At 43.6% G+C, this 23,722-nt stretch overlaps 1 protein-coding gene across 8 annotated transcripts in view; it reads right to left on the bottom strand.

Annotated features, from left to right (window-relative positions):
- Window positions 1–23,722, bottom strand: part of KTN1 (kinectin 1) — an 80,899-nt gene that overhangs the window by 28,565 nt on the left and 28,612 nt on the right. For 6 of the 8 annotated variants that reach the window (XM_068397946.1, XM_068397944.1, XM_068397945.1 and 3 more), the window contains 16 exons: window positions 22,736–22,903; window positions 20,276–20,406; window positions 18,047–18,163; window positions 15,281–15,421; window positions 13,091–13,197; window positions 11,542–11,674; window positions 9,445–9,532; window positions 8,963–9,129; window positions 8,245–8,313; window positions 6,388–6,425; window positions 5,691–5,781; window positions 5,301–5,369; window positions 4,525–4,562; window positions 4,317–4,407; window positions 1,254–1,322; window positions 45–79 (listed from right to left, as the gene is read on the bottom strand). In XM_068397946.1, coding sequence (XP_068254047.1) covers window positions 45–79; window positions 1,254–1,322; window positions 4,317–4,407; window positions 4,525–4,562; window positions 5,301–5,369; window positions 5,691–5,781; window positions 6,388–6,425; window positions 8,245–8,313; window positions 8,963–9,129; window positions 9,445–9,532; window positions 11,542–11,674; window positions 13,091–13,197; window positions 15,281–15,421; window positions 18,047–18,163; window positions 20,276–20,406; window positions 22,736–22,903 — 1,552 coding nt within the window. The remainder of the gene's footprint in view (window positions 1–44; window positions 80–1,253; window positions 1,323–4,316; window positions 4,408–4,524; window positions 4,563–5,300; window positions 5,370–5,690; window positions 5,782–6,387; window positions 6,426–8,244; window positions 8,314–8,962; window positions 9,130–9,444; window positions 9,533–11,541; window positions 11,675–13,090; window positions 13,198–15,280; window positions 15,422–18,046; window positions 18,164–20,275; window positions 20,407–22,735; window positions 22,904–23,722) is intronic. The other 2 variants (XM_068397947.1, XM_068397942.1) reach the window with 1 other exon arrangement.

The raw sequence follows: 23,722 nt of genomic DNA on the forward strand, positions 1-23,722 counted from the left end.
TTCATTTTAGCTTCTGATTCAGAAGAATAAAAAAAATTTCTTACCTTCTTTCCATCTGCTCTAACAAGTCTTTGTTTGCCTATAAAAAACACAATAGGGTGATCATTAATTGGATCAGTAATGGTTTGGGGTTTTAAAAACAGAAATAACTGGAGAGCATCAACTTAACCAGAACCTTAGTTACCACACTAATCCAAAAGGGAAATAAAATAGGGGTAGAATGTCCTCATGGCATATGTGTTTAGACATATGGATGCTGGAAAGATGTCGGTCTTTCAGGGGAGGTACAGATCCAGCCCAAATGCTTTGCTGATTTTACACTGAGGGACTACAGGAGTTCTGGTGACAAGATGCTGTGGGACACAGGATCCCAGTGATCCCAGGGAGTGCCAAGCATGCCAAGCACTGTGTGGCATCTAATCCACGGCAGCCAGCTCAGCACCTGAAAATTCTGCCTCTCTTGAGCATTTATTGAAACCACAAGCTCCACTTGAGGCTCACACAGCAGAGCATTTATGATTTCTACAACAACATGCTGTGAGAGAGCACACAAGAAACATAAGCCAGCTACCAAGAAAAATCAGCCCCGCTATTTCAGACAGGACACCAAACCAGCCAGACCCAGTGGAGCAAGGCTGCAAGTCTAGTTCTCTACCAGAAGAAAGGGAGCTGCTCCAGACAGGGAGCTGCTGGTTAGCAGACACCAGTGCAGTAAAGGAAATAAATTTCCTGTCCTGCAAGTCTCTTTCCAGTGTTGCAGGAAGTTTTCTCATTCCACAACGGTACAAAGTCAGGGGTGTTCACAAGAGCTCTCCCAGGCAACACTCGCAAAAGAGATGGGCCTGAGCAACCCAACAGCTTTGAACCTGCAGCATCCTGCGTGAGTACCAGTCAGACTGGCTGCAGCAGGTGTGCCACAGGCACAAGAGGAGACACAAAAGACATCATGATGTCAATAGTTTTCCCATTCCATGGGTCTGTTCTTCGGATGCTACTGGTTTGATAATTCGTTCCAGGATGGAAGAAAACAAGTAGGGTAAAGATTTTACTCTGGTCTCCCCGTAGCCCAGTAAGAGTCCTCTCCCCTGGACACTCTTGACTAGGTCTAGAAGATAGCCACAACTGCCTTACTTGAACCCTCCATGGAAGAAAAAAATACCTAAAAAGCAACAGGCTGCCAGCTTAAGAAAAACATTTTGAAGAATTTTAAAACAGAAGATATTTGATACAACCACAGCAAACACTGGCTGTACCTGCTCAGACAGGAGAGTCTGCAGCTTCTGAACTTCAGCTTGCAGAGCTGTGTTTTGATCCTTGAGAACCTGGAAAGAAATTTAAACATTATTATCAGTTCAGAACTGCAAACCTTAACTACAGCATTTTCATTTTGGCAATGAGGTAATTAAAGTCATTACAGTGAGTTCTTTGGAAGCTACAAGACTACAAAGAGTCCTTTCCCCTTCTTTCTTCCTTTTCTCTACCAATACTTTTGTCCTTATGTTCCCATGAGAAACTCAGCTGTTACCCTCTTTATTCCCTGGCAGAGGATCAGACAGTACCAAGTGTGAGATGCAAGAGAAACTGCATTTTCCTCCTAAAGCAGTATCAGCATCACGTCAAGATTTGATAGCTGCCTCTTACAAAACACTCATCTGGCAAAGCAAACGGTCTAGGATCACCTCTCTAGTCCTCTTCAGTGGCTCTTACACTGAGGGAGCACGGCAAGGAATTGGCAGTCCAGCAGCAGAGAGGTTTGCACAGCTCCCACACTTTGGTCCTGCTCCATACAACAGACACAGCACCCCTTAACAGACAGGCTGCCTGTCAGGAATCCTCATCTGCATTTTAAAAATCCCCCTCTACTAATGCTTTTTGCTTTATAAAGTCTTTAAAAAGACTTGCTTGGTGCTTCACAAAAGTAAAAAGCAGGACACATGACCTGTGCTTCAGACTCAAGGCCTTACAGGGACAACACAAGCAGGAAGGGACAGCAATGGCAAGGATTAGAAGAATTGCTGTTTTGAACCTGCCTTTTCCCTCTTTCTTGTGCATGGGAGAAAAGCAGCACTTCCTCAGGTGGAAACATTTAGTACAGAGCTGCTCTGGCGTACATTTGGGATCAAAGACAAGAGGAAGAAGAGACTAGAAAGGCACAGAATATTCATGCTGAGAGTACACTATGGATTTCCACAGTATCACTATGATGACGATCTGCATCCAGCTCTCTATTCACTTCCCAAGAACGGCTAGAATTGCCTCCAGATGATTTTTGACATTACTTAGCACTGAGTTGACTTCAGGACATAACCATCCAAAAGACCTCTAAGGCCTTTTTCCTGGGTAACGGTTACTACAGAAACCATCACACTAAAGGAAGTTCAGATTATTCCTCCTCATATGCATTTTCACCACTTCACCCGCCACTTTAAAATGTTCCACCACACTGAAAGCCCTGAGACCATCACTAACTTCAGATCTGCTGACTTACTCAAGCCTGCCACCTCTTCCCGCTCCCCTTTCCAGACTGTTTATGCACCCATTACCCAGCACACACTTCACTGAAGATTCAGTCGATAGCTTTATTACAAAAATAAACTGAAGTTGTACTTTGTTTCCTATTCTATTAATTGAGCAAACTTCTTCCCTTGTATTCTCTGACAGCTGATAGAAACCATGGAGCCTTGCAAGGGACTCTCATCAAAACCTCTTTGAAAGTGCCACTTTAATACATGAATCAAGTTTACTATCTGCTTGCTAACGCCTTCAGAGAGCTCCAGGAGACTCACGAGGCTTCCCCCACAAAAGCATGTTGGCTCTGCCAGTACCCACCCACTCTGTTCCTCACTAGCAAACCTACCAACTTGACATTATGAGATTCAGAGTGAGAATCACAGAATGGTTTGGGTTGGAAAGGACCTTAAAGATCATCTAGTTCCAACCCCCTGCCACAGGCAGGGACACCTTCCACCAGACCAGGTTGCTCCAAGCCCCATCCAACCTGGCCTTGAACACTGCCAGGGAGGGGGCAGACACAGCTTCTCTGGGCAACCTGGGCCAGGGTCTCACCACCCTCACAGCAAAGAATTTCTTCCTAATATCTAATCTAAATCTCCCCTCTCTCAGTTTAAAACCGTTACCCCTTGTTCTATCACTCCATGCCCTTGTAAAAAGCCCCTCTCCCACTTTCCTGTAGCCCCTTCAGATACTGGAAGGCTGCCAGAAGGTCTCCCCAGAGCCTTCTCTTCTTCAGGCTGAACAGCCCCAACTCTCTCAGCCTGTCTCCATAGCAGAGGGGCTCCAGCCCTCGGATCATCTTTGTGGCCCTCCTCTGGACTCGCTCCAACAGCTCCGTGTCCTTCTTATGTTGGAGGACCCAGAGCTGGACGCAGCACTGCAGGGGGGGGTCTCACGAGAGCGGAGCAGAGGGGCAGAATCCCCTCCCTCGCCCTGCTGGCCACACTGCTGGGGATGCGGCCCAGGACACCGTTGGCTTTCTGGGCTGCAAGCGCACGTTGCCAGCTCATGTTGAGCTTCTCATCAACCATCACCCCCAAGTCCTTCTCCTCAGCACTGCTCTCAATCAGATTCAGAATCAGATTCAGATGTTTCACCAGAAACATTAGAAGTGCAGCAGTGCCCACCATGGGCTTTAAAAGAGCTAAAAAGATGGAGTCCTCATCTTTCTCAGGAAGCAGGTCTATTTCTAACAGCTAAAATTCAGAAGAAAAAGCCTAAGGTGGCAGAGGGCAAAGAGAAGCTAAGTTGCTCTCTGCTCACACCATCCAGAAACAAGTACAGGCTTTGCTGTGCAGACCCCAGATATCAGAACTAAAAGCTTTTGCAATTTAGCTGCAGCCTTATGAGAAACAATTTGGAAGACAGCAGGAGAAAAATAAGCATTTTTACACTTACCTTGACAGAAAAAAAGAAAAACACCTGACAACACGATAATCCAAGCAACAAAGGCTCACAGCAAGGCCTTGAAAGTCATATTAGAAGGTGGAATGCAGGAAAACTGCAATAGCTTTTACTGAACAACCTCCTCTTCCAGCTTTCAAAGACCTCACTCTTCACAACTGCAGACACCACACTTAACTTGTGTTACCCCATCTCTTAACTCTGCTGTAGTCTGTCACTACTACTGTGACATCCCACACTGCTCTTGCCTTGCGAACAGAATACTGTAATTTATCTTAACACTAGAAAGTCAGTTCTATTTTATAAATCAACATTCAACTGTATGAACTGCTCTGCAACCTCCAAAGCCTGGAAAACTTACTGTAAATAAGCACAAGAACAGCTATTCTGTATCTTACCTTGAATTCTTCTTTTGTGTTTGAAATCTGAGCGAGTTCTTCTCGAAGCTGATCTTCAAGAGTTCTTATTTTGTCATCTTTGATGTGAATGCTGAGACACAGCAGAACAGTTAAATACATTTCCTCACCCAAGTCTTACAAAAAGCATTGATTCAAAAGAACATAAAAGACTGACAAACATCGTTTATCACATCCCAGAGCCATTTACCTTTTCTGCATCCGTTCCAGTTCATGTGCAGCAGCAGCCTAGATATAGAGGATTAACACAGACTTAGGATACAGCACATGATTCAATCAACCTTTCATTCCACAATATTAAAAAGCTAGAAGAAGTCATTTGGCCTCTCAGCACATGACTCGCCAGCAAGAGCGAAAGGGGTGAGCTTGTCTTCATGCACTTCTAAAGCACCAATATCTACCAGGCAAGCATGCAATTACACAAAGGGAAAAAGACCTCGAAGAGATTCATTCAACACCCAGGACTATCTCTAAACAAACACTTCATTTCCACCTCTGTAATGAGCAGACCCCATAGCAATAACAGAGGGACAGAATTTTGTTTGGTTCTAAAAAGATATCTATGGTGAGGCGGGGGGGTTGTGTGCTTTTGGGGTTCTTTAGAGGGATGCTTATGACCCTTGTATGCAAACACCAGGACTGCATATTCAGGCAGAGTTGTGTTCACTCCTGTGAAGTGTCCCACACTCTGCATGCCTGTAAATCTAAACCAATCAAGCAAATTGCTTCAGTAACTTGGATATCCAAGTACAAAAGATTTCACTGATGAAGGAAGGGTAAGAAGTAGGCCTCCCACCAGCTACAAAGAACTCCAGGGAATCATGTATTAGCCCAGTTTGGTAGCCTCACATCTTCAAAGTGCTCAAGCACGGCTCGCTTAAAGCCAACGGATCTGCATTTGCATTTATGACAGAACAGGTAGCAGGAAGAGAGTAAAATTAAGTATTTGATGAAAATTATTTTTACCTGTTCATTTGTCAGAGCCTGTAACTTCTGTACTTCTGATTTCAGGGACAGGTTCATATTCTGTAAGACCTGAAGGAAAGAGAAAAAGAAATATATTTGCACTTTGCATAGAGACACTATTTCAGGTAAGTTCACTCTCTAGTGCAAAGTATTTCAGGTTACGTTTTGAAAGACTCTAGAGGTAATAGAAAGGAAAAACCTCAAGCTGTCTGATCAACAGCTTCCCAGCACAAAGCATTGGCCATGCCTAGAAGGGCAAAATCAGCAGACTTGTAGCTGAAAGAGCTGTTTCTAGACCCAAAGGCAGCAGCCTTGTGGGCTTCCTTTTGTACACGCAGCCAACGAGCCTCTCCCTGTATCAGCTGGCATTTACACATGCTTTTATTATACCTTGAGCTCTTCCTCCTTGCTGGTTAAGTTGGCATGTTCATTGCCTAATGAGTCCTCCATCTGCTTTATCTGTTTGTCCTTTTCTGCAATCCTGCACAAATGAGAAATGATGACGTATCACCACTAAAAGGTCTCGGATGAAAGCGGTACATGAAGCATCAGGCTAAACACAAAATACATGCTGGCCCTTAAGTCCAGCTTGTACTCTAAATCCTGCTGACAGAACACTTTGGGTCTAAAAGCTTTTCCATCTATTTTAAATGCTGTTTGCTTGCCAAAAATTTATGAGACATTCTCTAGCTCTGAAACACAACAACCAACCCATCTCCCAAAGGGAGAAATCTCCTGGCACAGCCATATAGCCCAAATAGTAACAATTCTCATGGTCACGCACATTCCTGCACGCTGCACTGATCCCTGCACATAGGCAGTGGTAAACAAGAGAGGAGACGCTGCTTTCTGGGTAGCACAGAGCCACGTACAACAGACTCCAAACCCGAGGCCAGACACGGAAGGGAAATCCGCAGGAAGCGGTTTCCCAGCTCCCGAGTCAATCTCATGGTGAGAAGCTGAGAGCATAGACAGCAACATTTCCTTCACCAGTCCCTCCCACCCACACTGCACGTGTGTGAAGGAAAGGTGGCCTGCATTAAAAGCCAGTAACACCTCCCAAATACCAGGGGAAATGAATGCTCACACTTTGTGTAGTTCTTCTGCCAGGACTGAAGCTGAGGTCTGCAGAAGGAAAAAAAAAATAGCTGAAAGTAAAGCAAGTCAAAGAATCATCATGTACAGTGAGCCAGGAATAGCATTTGTATGATTTGTCTAGTTATTTTGAACTGGCACAGGATGCTTCCAACTATTTCCTGGCTAAGGAACATTGAAGGAATACCAGCACACACTAATGTCCCTTCCCCTTTGGCCTAAGAACGTGAAGGGAAAAAATGAACCAGCTAATTTGCCCTTTACCAGATTCAAACAAGCCACAGGGATCACTAGCACTTGTCATCCAAGGATTAAGTGCTTTACGGGACATTCTGCTGACAAATCACTCCAATTTAAAAAAAGAAAACCCTGCACAGTGCATCGTGACTTGTGTTAGGAACAGAAACAGCAGCATAAAAATCAGCAAGTGGCATTTTTTTTCCCCCTGGAAAAAGCCTGTTCCTATGTGGTCACCCACAACAGGGCAGGAGAAACCCATCACACTGGCTACCAAGGCATCGAGGGAGCTCTGCAGACTGTTTCACACCAAGTTTCGTAGCAGCTATGGGAGAACTGCCATGTTCATTTGTGCTTCAGATACACTGTTCTCCTTATGCAGCCTTACCCTCCTCCAAAATCTTGGATCTCTGAGAGATCCCATGGGATCCTATAGCAATTCCTATACTGCCTTATCCAGATCATACCATAGAGAATAGCATCAGAGAGAAAAAAAAAAAAAATTAAAAAAAATCAAAGGGAACAACTAGTTCCAGTCCCAGAGGGTCTCCTTAATGACCAAAGCTGTTTCATCAACCCTGATGTCCAGAGCAGTGCCCAGTCCAACCTCGCTTCCCTAAAGTGCTATTTCACACCCCCGTCCATGGTGGAAACACAGCCCTGCATTTTCATGGCCAGTGGGGCTACCTGGGGAAAGCACACACCTCCTTCTGTAACCCAGAGCTAAAAAGTAAAATTTCCCTAGGGATTTAATTTTCAAAGCCCTTTTAAAGGACTGCGATGAGAGGAGTAGCTCGTGAAGATGCTGTAAATCCAGAGTGCCTCTTCCTTTGCTACTCTCCCCACCCAATGGGCTACAGCACTTCAAGCAAAGCCAGATGACACATTTTCAATCCGACATTGAATTTGATCAAACTACATCAAGCACACCCATGATTAAAAGAACGCAGCACCCAACTGCATAGGAACAGTCTCCACTTGTGCTCACAGAAGTTACAGCCTTTCCAAGCTGATTTCTGTGACCTAACTTTACATAGAAGCAACTTCAGTGATGCTGAGATAGTGTTTACAACAGAAATAACTTCTCAAAGAAACCAGTCCAACTAAAATTGTAGAGAATAAAAGAATTGAGAATGGCATTGTTCAAGTCTGGTGGTTTTTGGCTTGCTTTTTTTTTTTCTTCTGCACAGAAATCACCACTGGAATGAACAAACAGCTTTATATGGGAGCTACCATAAGCCACTGTTTCTCAACCTGATGCACAAGGGAAAAGCATGATCAGGTGGTTCACAGGAGGACTGCAAAAAGACCAAAACAACAAGACAGAATTGTACACATGCAAAGCTACAGAAAACAAACATTCCAAAAGGTATTCTACCCTTTGGTTATAAATGAAAGCCACTACAGGAGGAAATAAGTGGACTTTTCCCCCAAAAGGACAGCAGAAGCTTAAGTTTTAAACCAGTTTGAGAAACATTAGAAGAGAGGATGCTAACAAGTCTTTGCTTTTAGCATTACATATCTCATATCCAGCTACAAAAAAAAAAAACCTGACTTTTAATGAAAATTCACAATTCATGACTACAAAAGAAGGTCTGAGAACATGCTGTACCTGGGCTGCCATTTGTGAATGAAACTTCTGAAGCTGAGCATTCAAAGCATCATTCTGCTCTATCAGCTCCTTGTAAGAGAGCACAGAAAGAAAAGCAGGCTGAGATGTGCAGCAAGTCAACTTTTGCTAGGATTAGCTCTTAGCCATGATTACGTTAGTAAGAACAGTTTAGCATTTACATGTCAGACTCTTTCCAAAGACACTATTTTTCTCCCCATTAAGATCAACCAGTTTGAGTGGAAGCATAAGAACCTGTTCTGTATCAGGAGAAAAATATTCCCTGCCCCACCGTACGCCATTCGGTTTCCCTGAAGCCCTCAAGAGCTATGCCCACACTGCCTCTCACCACTTGACACCAGGAGAAGAGAGATCACTCCAGAAGAGCTCACACAAACATCAAAAGGTACATGGCTGCTCTTCCAGGGTGTTCCCCAGACCATAGCATCATTTCACAGCTTGGGAAACTGCCTGGGTCAGCACATTTTCCTGACTTGCCCAGAGTGCTTCTCAGGTCTGAGATGGACCCAGACCTCCTCACAGCACCACACACAAGGTCGCACTTCATAAGGTGCCAGATGATAGACTGGCACACAGTTTTTTCATTCTTTATTCAGTGGGAAAGCTTTATTAAAGCAGCATTTCAGAGATATTACTCTGTTTCCATAGGCAGAAAGTGGTAGGAAAAAAACAAACCCTTAAGATACTTGAGCAGTAGTACCTGCACCTGCATTTGCATGGAGTCCTCCGCAGTAGCTCTCTTTTGCTCAGCCTCCATTAACTGCAACATCCTCTGCTCCAGCTGCTGTTTTGACACCATGGTATCAGTAAGTTTACTGTGCAAGCTCTGGATTTCGTTGTCTTTGGCCACAAGCTTATTCTGCACATCTGTAGCAGAAATGTCAGGATTTTAATTCAGAAGTAAATATTTAACTTTGGGGGAAATAATTTTCACTGCAAACAGGGAGGCTAATTAGAAGCCTTGTTCCAGCAAGCCAAGGTTCAACTCTCTCATCAGCATTCAAACTACCTGGTATCACAACATACTATTTCCCCAGTGTGCTAAAGCAGCACTGACTTCACCTGAGCTTTATTTAAGTCATTTACTCAATAGCATCCTTTTCTACAAGTGGTAACAGCCAAATCCCTGCAATAAGTGTTATTTGGGAATTCTGTGTTACATGGGGATTTTGTCATACATGCCTTGTTGTGCTGCTTCATGTTCTGCTGTTCTTTTCCTGAGATAAGCCTGGATTTCTTCCCATCTTCTCTCTGCTTCCTGCTGCTGGACCTTCACATTGAAAAGAGTGTTGATGAAAAGAAGTCTAACCTTTAATTTATTTTTGAAACATTCAGAGTGCATCTCTTCGGTGTTATTCCCAAAACATATGGCAATGAAGTAAAGTTGTTTCTTGTTTCCATTAGGGCACATCAGAGAGACAGAGTGCCCTGTAATTCTCCTCCTAGAGTAGTTTAGCCTATTAATTTGAAAGGCAAATTGTGAATAGGATTTCATTCTAGGCTTTTAACACGATGGTTTCTGTAACATGGAAGTGTAGCATCTTTGCCCTGCAAGTTCAGAATTAACACAAGAAGCCAGACTAGCCATGCATCACATAAATCTGCATCTAGTAACTGAAATATGGCTCAACTCTAGATACCAACTGTCCACCTGCAAGGGCTAGAAGGCAGGGAGAACTTCTGGTAACTAAGGCTTAATTGCAAATATGAAAAAAGTAATGAGCTCTGGATTGGCATTCTCACACAAAAACACTAAGTTTCTCTTCTGAAAAAAAAATTAATACAAAAGACATTTTCTTCCAAAGAAGAGAGATGCATCCAGGAGCCAGTGCATTTACATTTTAACGCTTAAAAAAGTATATTTATTTAAAAATTTAAACATCCATTTAAGAAAAAGCATGTAGTTTCAAATAAAAATCACATAAGGATAATGCCATCTGATTGAACAACTCCAAATATCAAATCTTGCTGGAATTGTATCACAGAATCACAGAATGTTAGGGATTGGAAGGGACCTCGAAAGATCATCTAGTCCAATCCCCCTGCCGGGGCAGGATTACCTAGACCATATCACACAGGAATGCGTCCAGGCAGGTTTTGAATGTCTCCAGAGAAGGAGACTCCACAACCTCTCGGGGCAGCCTGTTCCAGTGTTCGGTCACCCTCACCGTAAAGAAGTTTTTCCTCAAATTTAAGTGGAAGCTCCTGTGTTCCAGCTTGCACCCATTGCCCCTTGTCCTGTCAAGGGATGTCACTGAGAAGAGCCTGGCTCCATCCTCTTGACACTTGCCCTTTACATATTTATAAACATTAATGAGGTCACCCCTCAGTCTCCTCTTCTCTAAGCTAAAGAGACCCAGCTCCCTCAGCCTCTCCTCAGAAGGGAGATGTTCCACTCCCTTAATCATCTTCGTGGCTCTGCGCTGGACTCTCTCTAGCAGTTCCCTGTCCTTCTTGAACTGAGGGGCCCAGAACTGGACACAATACTCCAGATGCGGCCTCACCAGGGCAGAGTAGAGGGGGAGGAGAACCTCTCTCGACCTGCTGACCACACCCCTTCTAATACACCCCAGGATGCCATTGGCCTTCTTGGCCACAAGGGCACACTGCTGGCTCATGGTCATCCTGTTGTCCACTAGGACCCCCAGGTCCCTTTTCCCTACGCTGCTCTCCAACAGGTCTGTCCCCAACTTGTACTGGTACATGGGGTTGTTCTTGCCCAGATGCAGGACTCTACACTTGCCCTTGTTATATTTCATTAAATTTCTCCCCGCCCAACTCTCCAGCCTGTCCAGGTCTCTCTGAATGGCTGCGCAGCCTTCCAGCACATCAGCCACTCCTCCCAGTTTTGCGTCATCAGCGAACTTGCTGACAGCGCACTCTAATCCCTCATCCAAGTCGTTAATGAATATATTGAATAGAACTGGTCCCAGAAACGATCCTTGAGGGACTCCGCTAGACACAGACCTCCATAGAAAGCAAAGTTCAAAATCATCAGTTAAGCTTTTTAAAAATATTTACCTGGAAGGGTAAGTTTCACTTCATAAGGAGGTCTGTAATCACTCAAAACCCAGAGTACTGAATAAAAATATTAAATAAACCCATAGGCTGGCTCAGCCTATCTGAAAATAGGCATTTGCACATATAAAGACGACAGAGATTTAGTGGCCAGGGAAACAGCTAAAGTTATTCTCACACACCTCACATCCCACCCAATTCAGAACTTGGCTCAGATAAAGCCTTGAGCACAACTTAACAGGCAGAGAAAACCCAAGTCACCTTTAGCTGAGCAACTGCCTGCTCTGCGTTCTTTTTCTGAAGCTCCTCTTGCTGCAGCTTACTGCTCTTCTCTCCCAGCTCATTCACCAGCCTAGCATAATCCTGGCGCAGTTTGTTCAGTTCAGCTGACTGCCTAAAAATAAACATTTTCACAGTTTTTTTTAGTAGAAGCGTAGGCCATAACAACAGCTACTCAAATATCAATACCAAGTCCTGTATTTGCAGCCAGAGAGCTGTACTGCATGGGTTTGGTTTTTTGTTTTTTGTTTTTTTTTTTTTCACATTGCTTCATCTCAGGAAAGGGAGGAGGGTCAGGTACTCTTGACCATCAGCCCAGCACAGCAGCCACAACCCACTGAGTCAGAAACAAAAGGTCAGCAATAAGCCACAAGCATCAGCTCCTTTAAAATGCTTGCAAGCTGATGAGCATAATTTGGACAGGCTTATATAAACTAAAGAGGCTCAGCTAAGCAAAGGTCTCACACTGAAATTCACATTCCTTTCCTCTTCCCATAAAGGATTATTGATCTCAGACTTACTCAAGACTATTCCTCCTGGATTACTAACTGGATGCACCTCTTTGGACTACACATTGCTTCCTGCCCTTGACTTATCTATTAACTTACAAAGGTATCTGATGCACTCTCACTTAGTGAGAGAAGATGCAGTTGTATAGCCCAAGAGAAGAATTTTAAAAGGCTCCTCTTTGTGTCTAAGCAAATAAAAAGCATTTTATTTTTATCTTAAGTTTGCCTGAATTAAGGATTTTTCAAGATAACTGTCTAAGAAGTAATGATGCTTCATTTCTACAAAGAGGACACTGAAAAGCAGGGTACCAGTATGTCAGTCCTGACAGTGGTTTTGACATTCTAGTATCCAACAGTAACAAATATCTGAGAACATATAAAGTGTCAGGTTTGCTTTCTATAGGCAGAAGCCTACTGGCAGCAGCTCACCCATCTGACTCCACACCTCACCAGGGCGCTCAGCTTTTACCACAATATGTACAATCCTCTCTGTCAGCTCAGGGGCAGCTTAAGTCACAACTCACAAAAGACAAAACCTTGAGATGCCTTTTTGTTTCTCCAAACATTTGCAACACCAGCAGATCAATCCAAGTGCCACCGCAGTGGTATCATTAACTGTGGGGTGTTGGTATTTTTTTTTTATTGCAAGACTGATTTATAAGTTTAGAGCTCCCAAGAGGCCAGCATCAGCATCTCTCCTAAAGCCCCAGGGGAAAGGATACATACTCTGTCAAAAATACTAACTGTGGCTGAGCACTTCTGCACTTCTTTCTGTTAAAGCCTCAGCACCCATCCTCCAAAATCTCAGGCTTCAAACTGATAAAAGACAGTATCTGTTTTGAAAGCCTTGGCTCAATGCAAATACAAACAGCTACCTCCCCAGCCCAAAATAACTGTGTCCTTAGTTTAAACACAAATTCAGAGACAGACAAAGGAGACGGAAACAAGAGGAGCAGAAGCCAGAACAACTCTTCAGGGACGGTTTAAAAAGCACACAGAGCTCAGAGTAGCTGCTAACATACTTGCTCTCCATTTGATTGGTAGAAGTACTGACAGCATCTCTCAGGATACCGTTTTCCTGCTTCAGGTGGCTTATTTCTGCCTCCATCTGCTCACGGAGTTGCTGGAACTGATGGGGAAACAAAGATCAATTCAAAAAAAGATTAAACTAAGGAGAAGCAAAAATCCAATAACTTATAAAAGTAAATAAAACTAAGTGAATGTTTTGGCAGGGTGCAGTTTTACCTCCTTCCTCACACACTCACTCTTCAATTGTGCAACTCAGATCCTCTTGCTCAAATAAAAGCACTGGTTTCTTTTTATACCAGTGTACCAACCTGTGCATCAAGGCAATTTTTTATTTTTAAATAGTACACAAGTAGTACTTAAGATACCAACTGCTCAGTTGTATAACTTTAGATACTTGTCAATAACTGGATATCAGCAAGTTACTCCTCCAAAGGGAAATAAAACAAATGCACCATGAATTAACGTTAGAAGTTTACAAAGCCTTTAAACAAAGCAAAAAAAAGTACAAAATAAATAACAATAAGACAGATTACAGCATGTAAACTGCAAAAGGCTAGTCCTCACCTAATATCCTAAAGGCAAGATTATGAAACAGATCCTTTATTTAGGCAATAATATGCTTTCATTGCATTTTCAACAAGGTTCCAAACTGAGGCAGAAAGAAGCCCTAATAACCCAAGGCTGCTTCAGGTTAGTGCAAACAAAAATCAAATGAAAATTCAAAGGAAAAAAAAATGGACTCTGCATATACAGACAGCATCATAGCTGGTCTTTCAGCCCAACAGCCTGCACTGAAAATCCTCAAGCACATACAGCTATAATACTTTCTTCCTCTAGCAGTGCCAGTTTGTAGATATGGCTTGACATCATTTCCAAGACCCAGTTTCATCAAATGGCTGACTCACCAATGAGGATTTTGAATATAAAAAATCCAAACAAATGTTTGTGTAACAACCATAGTAGGAGTCAGCAGTCCCTTGTAGGGCAGCCACCTCCAGCTCGGCACCAACACATGTAACAAGCTGTTCCTTCAGCGTTTGTTGGAGGGTTCTCTTGGTTCCTCCCCCCTCCTTTATTTTTTTTCCCCAAGGCCAACAGACATACAAGATCCCAACAGAAGCAGGGGCACAAACCCCACACAACTGGAAGCTTTGACAATTTTCAGCTTCTCTGCAATGCTACAGCACATCAGCAGGGGGAGCAGGACCGTGGCACTGGTTCCTCTACACATCCTTTGTCCAGCTTTGCCTGCAACAGCAGCGTTTGCAAAAGCCACCCAGTCATGACCTGGGGAGAGCTCATTCACCCTCCCCAGCCAGCAGTAAGACCCTCTTGCTATGCAGTTGTCTATATAGGTTCAAAGGAGGTTGTCTCTGCTCTGGAGAATGCAATTCTGCTCCAAAACTGCAGAGATGCTACTCTCTGAAGTGCTGAGACAGGAGATACAGTATTAAAGCTGGCAAGTTCCCATGCTGGGCTTGATGCTGTGACATTTATATAGGAAAAAGCTACTAGAATGTGAAACTTAAGCACCAGTCAGGTTGGTATAATGGGCCATTTTGCTTAGAAAACTAAGTTAAACTTTTTAATCTGATGAAACACACTCTTCTGAGGTCACACCATTATAATGCAACTTCAAGAGAGAGTAAAAAGGGTCTCAAAAAAAAGCAAGTGTCAGCCCTTCAAATATTTTCAGCAAAACACTCTCCCAGGCAATGATATTTCTTGTACATTCATCTATGTTGACACTCTGTACTGTAATTTAAAAAAAAATGAGATTTATCAGCTGGTAAATAATCATCAGCATTAGCAGCTCTCTTGAGTATTTCAATTAGATTTTACACTTTAATTGAATAACACTTCAGCAGAACACCACGAAGGAAAAGTAACTAGACAGAGACCAGCTGCCTAGCTAGCACTGGTCTTTTACAGACCACGAAAGTCACCTGTGAGAACACCTTGTCTTTCTTTTAAGTCAGGAAACTGCCACAGCTTTTCCCATCCTCATGCAGATTCGTTATACCACCAGCTACCAGCACACTGCATTCAAGGCTCGGGGTAAGTAGCAAAGCCAATTTCTGTGTGAGCAAACAGATGCTGCACCCTGGCTAAAGCAAGGATTTCTCAGCACTGACCTGCCTGTGCATGAACATCAACTCGAACAGTTCTGGTAAAGCATTTACCTTTATCTTCATCTGCTGAGACTCTTGGTAGCTAACGTGTATTTTACTCTGGAAAGTGCCGTGCTCCTTTTCCAGCGCGTTGATGCGCTCTCGCATTTTCGCTGTAAGCAAGCCGTTCCTCTCCTTCTCTGCAACCAGCTCCTTGGGTGGGAAGCAAAAGGAAACGGGAAAAAAGTCATCTACCACTCCTTTCTGGAGTTTAATAGTGTTTTAAGATAACTAAAAAAAAAAAACCAACAAGTGTGCATCAAACCAAAGTCAGCATCAATCTTCACTCAGAGAAATTAGTGTTAGACCTGACCAAACTTCCAGCACCTTTATGAGGATTTAGGATCAGCATTATTTCACATTTATTAAAAAGAGGTTTGCCAATTTAAACACTGACCTTCTGTTGTCTCAGAAGAGCTGGAGTCTTATTTCTACTGAATTTGGCCATGTTACAGAGTCCTAACAATTAAAACCACGGATATCACACAGGGCAGTTAGGTTAGCTTTTCATCCCAAGTTTAGCAAACACAGAAGAACACAGGTAACAAGAACTGTGGCAAAACTACAGGGCTTTTTTTAGAGCAAATAATTGCTTTATAGCAGGTTGCAAAGCCAAGACTGAAAACAGGGGATGGGCTATTAGAACCCAGCAACAGCCAGACAAGCCCTGGATCCCACCAGCATGATGCCATATTATAGTTTTCAAATGAAAATACACATTGCTACTTAGATTAATCATTTATTACCCAGCAATTCAACCCAGACACCTGAGAAATCCATAGAACTGCTCCTCTGCAATAGAAATGCACTTGCTGTAGTAAGCAAAAACATTAAGTGCAGCTTTCAGCAAGCTCCCATCACAGAACGAGGTATTTGTACCATCCAAGCTTCAGATGTCTGCAGCTACGCAGCACAGCACACAGCTCCTTACAGTGCCAGGGAGCCTTGACACATAATTTAAGTGCTCTAAATGATTAGCCTGAATACCCTCCATCTCTTCAGAGTAATTATAGCTTTTTCCACACTTCAATTTAAATAAAAGCTATTCTCTCTTTTAGATTCAACTTACTTGCTTCAGGAGACTGCTCCCCCTGAATAAGTGACACGAGTTCCCAAGCCCATGTTCACGAAGGCACTTAGGAACTTGAGCCACATCAAAAGTTTTAAGTCACTTCTACAAATACAGTGTAAACAGCTTGACACAAAGCCTTCTCCAAGTTATAGTAGCATCTGCTATGAGACGAAACAAAGAAGGGCACCAGGACATACAGCAGCTTCCTTCTACCCCTCCACCAATTCCACCATCCATCTGCAGTCCTCATTAACCCAGCTACCCTGCCAAGGCAGTGCCACAGATCCCGGGAAGATTAACTTTCACCTAGCTTGGGTTTTGCCAAATACCTCCGAGGTCAGGCACCTCTTGCTCTCATTTATCCTCTCCAGTTATCATCTTTATCAACACCCCTGCACCTTAAAGTCGTCCGCAGCTTTTGGCAGTGTTTTCAGAGAAACACATGAATTAGAAGAGGTTTTTGTCAGTCAAGCTGAGCTTTTTCCCTTGTTTATCCTGATACTTCAGCACTGCAGCAACTTTGCTGTTACCCATTCTCTCCCAGCTTTCAGGAATGCTCATTTATTTTTCCTTCTCCCTTCCCTCCCCCAATTCAGATGCCAAAAAAACCCCCTATGACCCCTACTTCTCTGCAGCTCCCACCTTGCCTTCACAAGCACCACTCTGCAGATGTTTTTTCCCCAACCACATCAGCTTCGCACACACCCAGGCTCCCTCGTACATTCCCTCTGCTTCTTCAGCAGCAGATACCTCTCCCCTTTCATTCTGCAATCCTGAGCCAGAGCTTCTTTTTCCCCCGAAACACATCACCAGTCCTTTCTCCCTATAGTTACATACTGACTATCCCAAACCTCTTGATCCCACCTGCAAATACACACCTACCTGTGCCCTGCCAGGAGCTCACACAATACCCACTCCCTTCTTCCCTTCATATCTGCCAAGGGTCCCAAATCCTGTGTCCTCTGGCACACTGCTCCCACCTTTAGTCACCCAGCTTTCTGTGCCTACCTCCTGTCCCACAATGTGATCCTCCTAAGCCTAATGCCCATCTGCTTCTAAACTAGCCAAAACATAAGAATCCTCCCCTCAGAAGTCTCCAATTCACTCCGTATCTGCCTAGGTATTTGTTCTACCATAACTGCTTTTCTCTGAAACCTTCATAAAATAAACAAGTCAAGTTTCATAAACTATAGACTTAACAGTGGTGCACCAGCATCCCTGTAAGTCCAAAGCAATCAGAGCTGCAACTCAAAGGGATATTCAGGCAGCCTACACTTTCTGTAGCTTCCTTCTGGAAGAAAACTGATGATTGTTGTGCCTAGAAGCACACAAGCATGTGAACACTACAACATGTGCCAAATTAAAACTGCGATGCAGAAAAGGTGTATAATATTTGCATCCACAAAACCGTATTATACTCATGAAGGAAGTGTTTTTAAAGTAACCTTTTGAAAAGAAAAACAGTCTCAGCTTAAAAGTCCCAGTAAATGAACTCTCTGAAAAAACTACTGGAAAATAGCTCTGCATAAATACATTAATAGCATCATAAAACCAAACATAGTGTCTTGATAAACTTTCCCAATATAAAAAATTCCACCTTTCAATTTATACTAAGCTCAGTAAACCAGCATTTGCTGGCTGCTAGTCCTACAAGCCCCTGCTCCTCTCCCACAGCTCTCTATAGGGATGAACCTCTTTATACTTACCTGGGTGAGCTGCTTGCACTGCTCCTTTGCAACGGCTGCCTCCTCCTTCATTGCAGCAAGCATTTTCTCTTTATCTTGCAGCTGATGTACAGCTGCAGCCGACTCAGCCTTGGTAGCCTGCAGCAAAAGAACACAAAAATGATCATACATGCCAGGAATACTTGCACAACAGCACACTAACAGGCAGTGAAGCAAACTTGAGAGGAAGTAACACCCCCTCCTGCCCCTGAATCTTCCGTCTGCGTGGCGTACGTGGCACCACCAGTACCCAGTTCTGCTGCTAACGGATCCTGCAGCACTGATTTCATTAGACACAGAAATGCATTTTCAAACAGACTGAGACCAATTAAGAGAATAAATGGGCTCTTAAGGTGCTTCCTTGTTGGAAGAGAGCTGCTGCGGTGGCACTGGGGAAAACAAAGAAAGGCCATTAAGAGAAATAAAGGAAAAAGACGCACAGATGCTGAATCATTCAATAATTGAGGTTGGAAGGGACTTCCAAGATCATCTGGTCCAACCCACGCTCAAAGCAGGTATAATCCAAAGAACTTAATCTCTTGAAATATCTCGCTACAAAGGGAAGAAGGGAACGCAGATCTGGTCTCTCCTTCCACTTCACAGAGAGCCTCCAGTTGACGTAATTACATTTCTGCTGGCACACTGACACACAAAGTTTCAGAGATACTGCAGGGAACAGAACTAGAGGAAGGATACCCATGGTCCTGCCATTTGTATACTGGTCCTAAAATGAAATAACTGCAGCAAGGGGCAAACCTTCTAAAATTTGCACTCAAATTTCACTCAGTGAAGTCTGATAACTGAAGCACCGAAGAGGACTGTCCCCTAAACGTACTCTGAATTTGTTTGGAAGTTCTCCTTTAATGGTATTGTACTGCATACATACACAAAACACACTGACAATGTCTTGCATAAGCTACAGATAATAAAATATTCACATTTCCATCTAGAGAAACCTACATTTTTTTGGTTGTATACAAACCCAGGAACCCATTTTGATCCTAGAGGTTTACCTTTAACACAAAACACTCCTTAAAACAAAAAAGACCCAACAACAAATACAGCAAGCAAGCTGGTTGATGTTCTGAACAAAACAGGATACCGTTGCAAGTGTACCACTACAGGGCTTTCAGTCAAGCGCTGAAACAGGAGCCCAGGTAGACTGCGAAGTTCCTGTCCTTGGAGGTTTTCAAGACCCAGCTGGACAAATCCCTAAGCAACTTGCTCCAAATTCAAGGTTGACCCTTTTTTGAGCAGGCAGTTGGACTACATGACCTCCCGAGTCCCTTCCAACCCAAATTATGTGATATGCTACTATATTGCATTAATTGAGTTGACACATATTCAGTTCTGCATTTCTGTTCTGGTACCATATCTGCAGAAGAACACAGAATTGCAAGACATCAAGTATGACAAACAGGATGTTACAAGCACAACATGACAATCATAACGAGTCACGGGAGGGAGAAGCAGATATTTGTAAGATATTGGTGGTCACCACTCTCTTCTGTTTTAATACAAAAATTAAAAAAGAACTGCCAAGCGCTGGCACAGGTTGCCCAGAGGCACTGTGCAGTCTCAGTCCCTGAAGGTTTTAAGCCAGACTGGATAAAGCCCTGAGCAGCCTGGGCTGACCTCAGAGCTGGCCCTGCTTTGAGCAGGAGGTTGAACTACCTTGAGGTCCCTTCCAAATCTGAACTGCCCTACAATCCTATAAAAAATATCCAAAGCAGCCAGCAGACTAGAATGGATAGACATGTACGATGGAGAGTCTTGCAAAACACAGCGTTAGCTGATCAAATGCAGAGCCACAGCAGCTTTTTCTTCATCTCTGCTATTATCCTATTTACACATTCGTGAGAGATCACTCCTCAAAGTCATCAGATAGCCTTCCCCCATGCCAACACACCCGTGTCAGCTGCAGCAGCAGTCCTACGTTATATACCTTATTCTCCATGGTTATGTCTGCTCTTTATGAGCAGTCAAAAGCCATCAGCCTGTCTAGCCAGCCCATGGGATGGCAGATGGCAGCACGCAGACATCTGACAACTGCTTTCCGCATGCAAAGCAAGCACAGGCCAGCTGGAAAAAGTCTTCCAAAGACAGAATGCAGAAGTCACAACAGAACGCTGATATGCTAATTTGACAGCATCTCTTGCAATTTCTGCTTATTTAATAGTCTTCTCCCCCCCTCCACCCACAGTCATTCACCTTTTGCAAGACATCATGAATTGGACCAGGTTTTTCCTTTAACACGTCCACTACACAACGGGCCTCCTCTTCAGTGAAGATCATGTTCTTCATGGCCACTACAAAGTCTTTAAATTTTACTTCAGCATTCTCTGCAACACAGAAGGGAGGATATATTTACTTTGGACTCCATACAGGACTATTTATTTTGCATCGAAACAGCATGTGATGGGGTATCATTATGCATTATATTTAATTTCAGTCTCAAATGCCAAGAAGCAAGAGGTCATGAACATTCAGCAAAAACAACATATCTCTGATTTAAATGCGATAACAATCTGCCAGCTGACAGCTTCAGGAAAAAAATCCCACCACTTTGTTTGTACAGTTGGTAACATTTACAGTGTTGCTAGCAAGAAGACAAAGCATAACACAGATTTTGGGGAAAAAAAAGAGCATGAATGTGAAAACTTGAAGAGCCCTTTCTAGTGCATTATGACAGTAATTCAAACTGAGCTCTCAATTTAAAGGACAGCCTGGCTCCACAAGCAATATGTGAATGACAAGGTAATGAATTTAAGAACTGCTACACTTCTGATTACAATATATGGAAAGCAGAAAAATATTCCATCAGTCTAAGTTTGGAAATTAACTGCTGCAGAAGCAGCTCAGCAGTAGGAAGGCAAATTAGTAAATGTTTAAAAAGACACAAACAAGGAAACACAATTCAACTCAACTATGTTCTTACAGGAACAAAACACTTCTGTTCATAAAAAACAGGCTGCACATACACAGGTCATTAGGTGGCCCCCTAACTTAAGTAAATGGAAGCACAACACTGAGGCATCCAGTATCTCTGTCAAATATCCACTAGTGCACAAAAGTATGTGAAAGGATTGAAGGGGGCAAAAAAATGAAAAGCTTAAAAGTGATGCTGGGTTCAGAAAGTCTCCCAAAGCTCACGGAGAAGTGTCCAGGTTTCCCACCACAGGTACTAAGCATGCTACTGAAATCAAGCCACACAAACCCAAACCTCTCCAGAGTTTGAAAAATGAATGAAGAACAAAAATGCTGGTGACACTAAGCCCCTAAGAGCAATTACCGAGCATAAAAGCAAACCACTGAGTAACAGAGACCAGGGAGGTGAGGGAGAAGCACTGAGAAGTTCTAGCACACTCTCTCCTAGTCCTAAATCCAACTGAGTCTTGGCCACAGACTTCAGATCACATCATTGCTGCACTGACATCATCAATGATGCTGTTACCAGGAATATGCCAAAATCCTGCAACCACAGTCCAGTTAGCCAGGAGTGTACAGCAGCTTGGCCTGGACCAGCCTGAGCCCTGTGCTCCCTGAAGACAGCAAGACCTTGCCCTTGCATCCAAGAAGCTTACAACTAGAACAGAGGAAGATTTCTATATTGGGAGGGCAAATCCCAGCTGACACAGGAGAATTAGGAGCTCATATAGAAGGTTACAGCTTGCAAAGGCAATGAGAAGGGACGGGTGCACCTCGGAGGCTTTGATGCTACAGGGCAGTAATATGCAGCCGTTGAGCTAGAAGCACAAGGGGAGCCTCCAGCAAGTGGGAACCCAACCTAGATACCACAAAGAGTTGCCAGGAAGCTTTCCAGTGAGCATTGTAGAAGACAAGTCTAAAAAGAGAGGTTTCAAAGAGTACGATGAGTGACCAGGCAGACCAGGCTGGAAAGCCAGCCCTCTGCACAAACCTGAGCAGGGAGTCACTGCTCAGTCAGTCACTTGGCTTCTCCTCTCTAGCTGCCCACAAATTTGAGGGTCTCACCTCACAGCTCACTAAGTTTGCCACGCTTTCAGCAGGTCAGTGACCTATTCAAAGTTTCAGGGTGGGACACAAGGCTCATGAATCATTACAGGCCTCCATGGGACAGTATGGAGGAAGCTCCCCTATCCTAATCAATTCCAACTGCATTAAATGAAAATCCAAAGTCTTGCTGGAAACTGCCAGACTCAGCCTCCACCAGCAGTTTGCTTCAGGTAACTCTGTGCTGCACTCAGAGATCCACACTGGCTGATCAGCCCAAGCTAGCTCCATGAACAGCCCTAGAGCTGCACTCCCAGTCTTAAGCGGACTCCCACAGCCCATGCCGAAAGCTCCAGAGTCCATCACTGCTAGCAATGCCTGAACTATCTCCTGTAAAACTAGCTCACATGCATCTGTGTGGTCTGTGACCACCCATTTGCTCACTGTGAGGACACAAAAGCCTCCAGTCAGCATTAAAAGGATTCAGATGGCGCAAAGCCCTTTCAACAGTGCCAAAGACAGGGGAGAAACGAGCACAGACAAGAACCAACAGTGTCCTGCAGCCACAAATGTTTTCCTCAAATCACTTCGTCCTAGCAAATAAGAGAGGATCCCCCTCCCCACATACACAGCATGCTTTCCCTGTTCAGGTTTCCAGGCAGGCTATGCCAGAGACAGACAGCATTATTGGTTCCTTACCTTTATCCGTTTCATTCTTCAGTTTCTTGCCACTGCTCTTCTGGATCCCCTCATTCACGTTCTGTTTTGCTACTTCGACTGCTTCTCGCTTTTCCAAAGTGCCAGTGTCAGAATTATCCATCAAAGGGATATAAGTAGTTGCTTGAATAAGAGGTTCATCCACCAAAACTGTAATCAGAAGTCCACAGGATGGGTTAAAGCTTTGCAATAATTAATATCAATGTTTTCAGAAAAGGTGCATAACATATTATAGAGTTGGCTTAAAGCACCTCTAACCTCAACAGTTAGCTAGTTATACTCTCTATTTCTAGTATCCTTCACAGCTTAACTCATTAAAACTCTTCAGGTAAGTTCATTAAATAAAGGTCTCTAATGCATAATAATTTAGTAGCTTCAATTAAATTTTTATTTCCAAAGCTGCCTTTTAGCACTTTAACAAGTAGCAGAGAAGAACCTTTAGATTTTGACTTTCGTTTCACTTTAATGAGAAAGCTGCACATAGCATCAACAAGACAGGTTTACTTGTGGCTGCATATGAAATCATTCAGCATCCCTGAACACGAGTATAGAAAAGTCTTTTGCCCCTATTCTGTTAAAAGCTGGTACCTCACTGCCAGCATTTTCACCCAGATTACATCACCAGTGAACCAAACCATTTCATCAGAGCATGCGGTAGGGACCGCAATCAAGCTTATTTCACATGCAGACTCAACTGCACTTAATGAAGATCTCATCTGCCAGAGCAGGCTTTAGGCATCATTAATATTCAGAGAGGTACCCAGAGGTACTGACCGACCTCGGGTCTCCATTCACACAGCACTGCATAAACGTGGCTGAGGATCAGCCTCTGCCCAAAGAACTTTTCAGCCTGTGCTGCTGAGACAAAAGCAGGGGAGGGGAAAGGATGAGCGACAGACCAGGGACAACATACAGTCAGCAACAGAGCTGGATCTGCTGTCTGCCCAGCGCCTGAGCTGCTGGTCCACA

The sequence above is a fragment of the Nyctibius grandis genome, chromosome 4, assembly GCF_013368605.1.
Source record: "Nyctibius grandis isolate bNycGra1 chromosome 4, bNycGra1.pri, whole genome shotgun sequence".
Taxonomy (NCBI): Eukaryota; Metazoa; Chordata; class Aves; order Nyctibiiformes; family Nyctibiidae; genus Nyctibius; species Nyctibius grandis.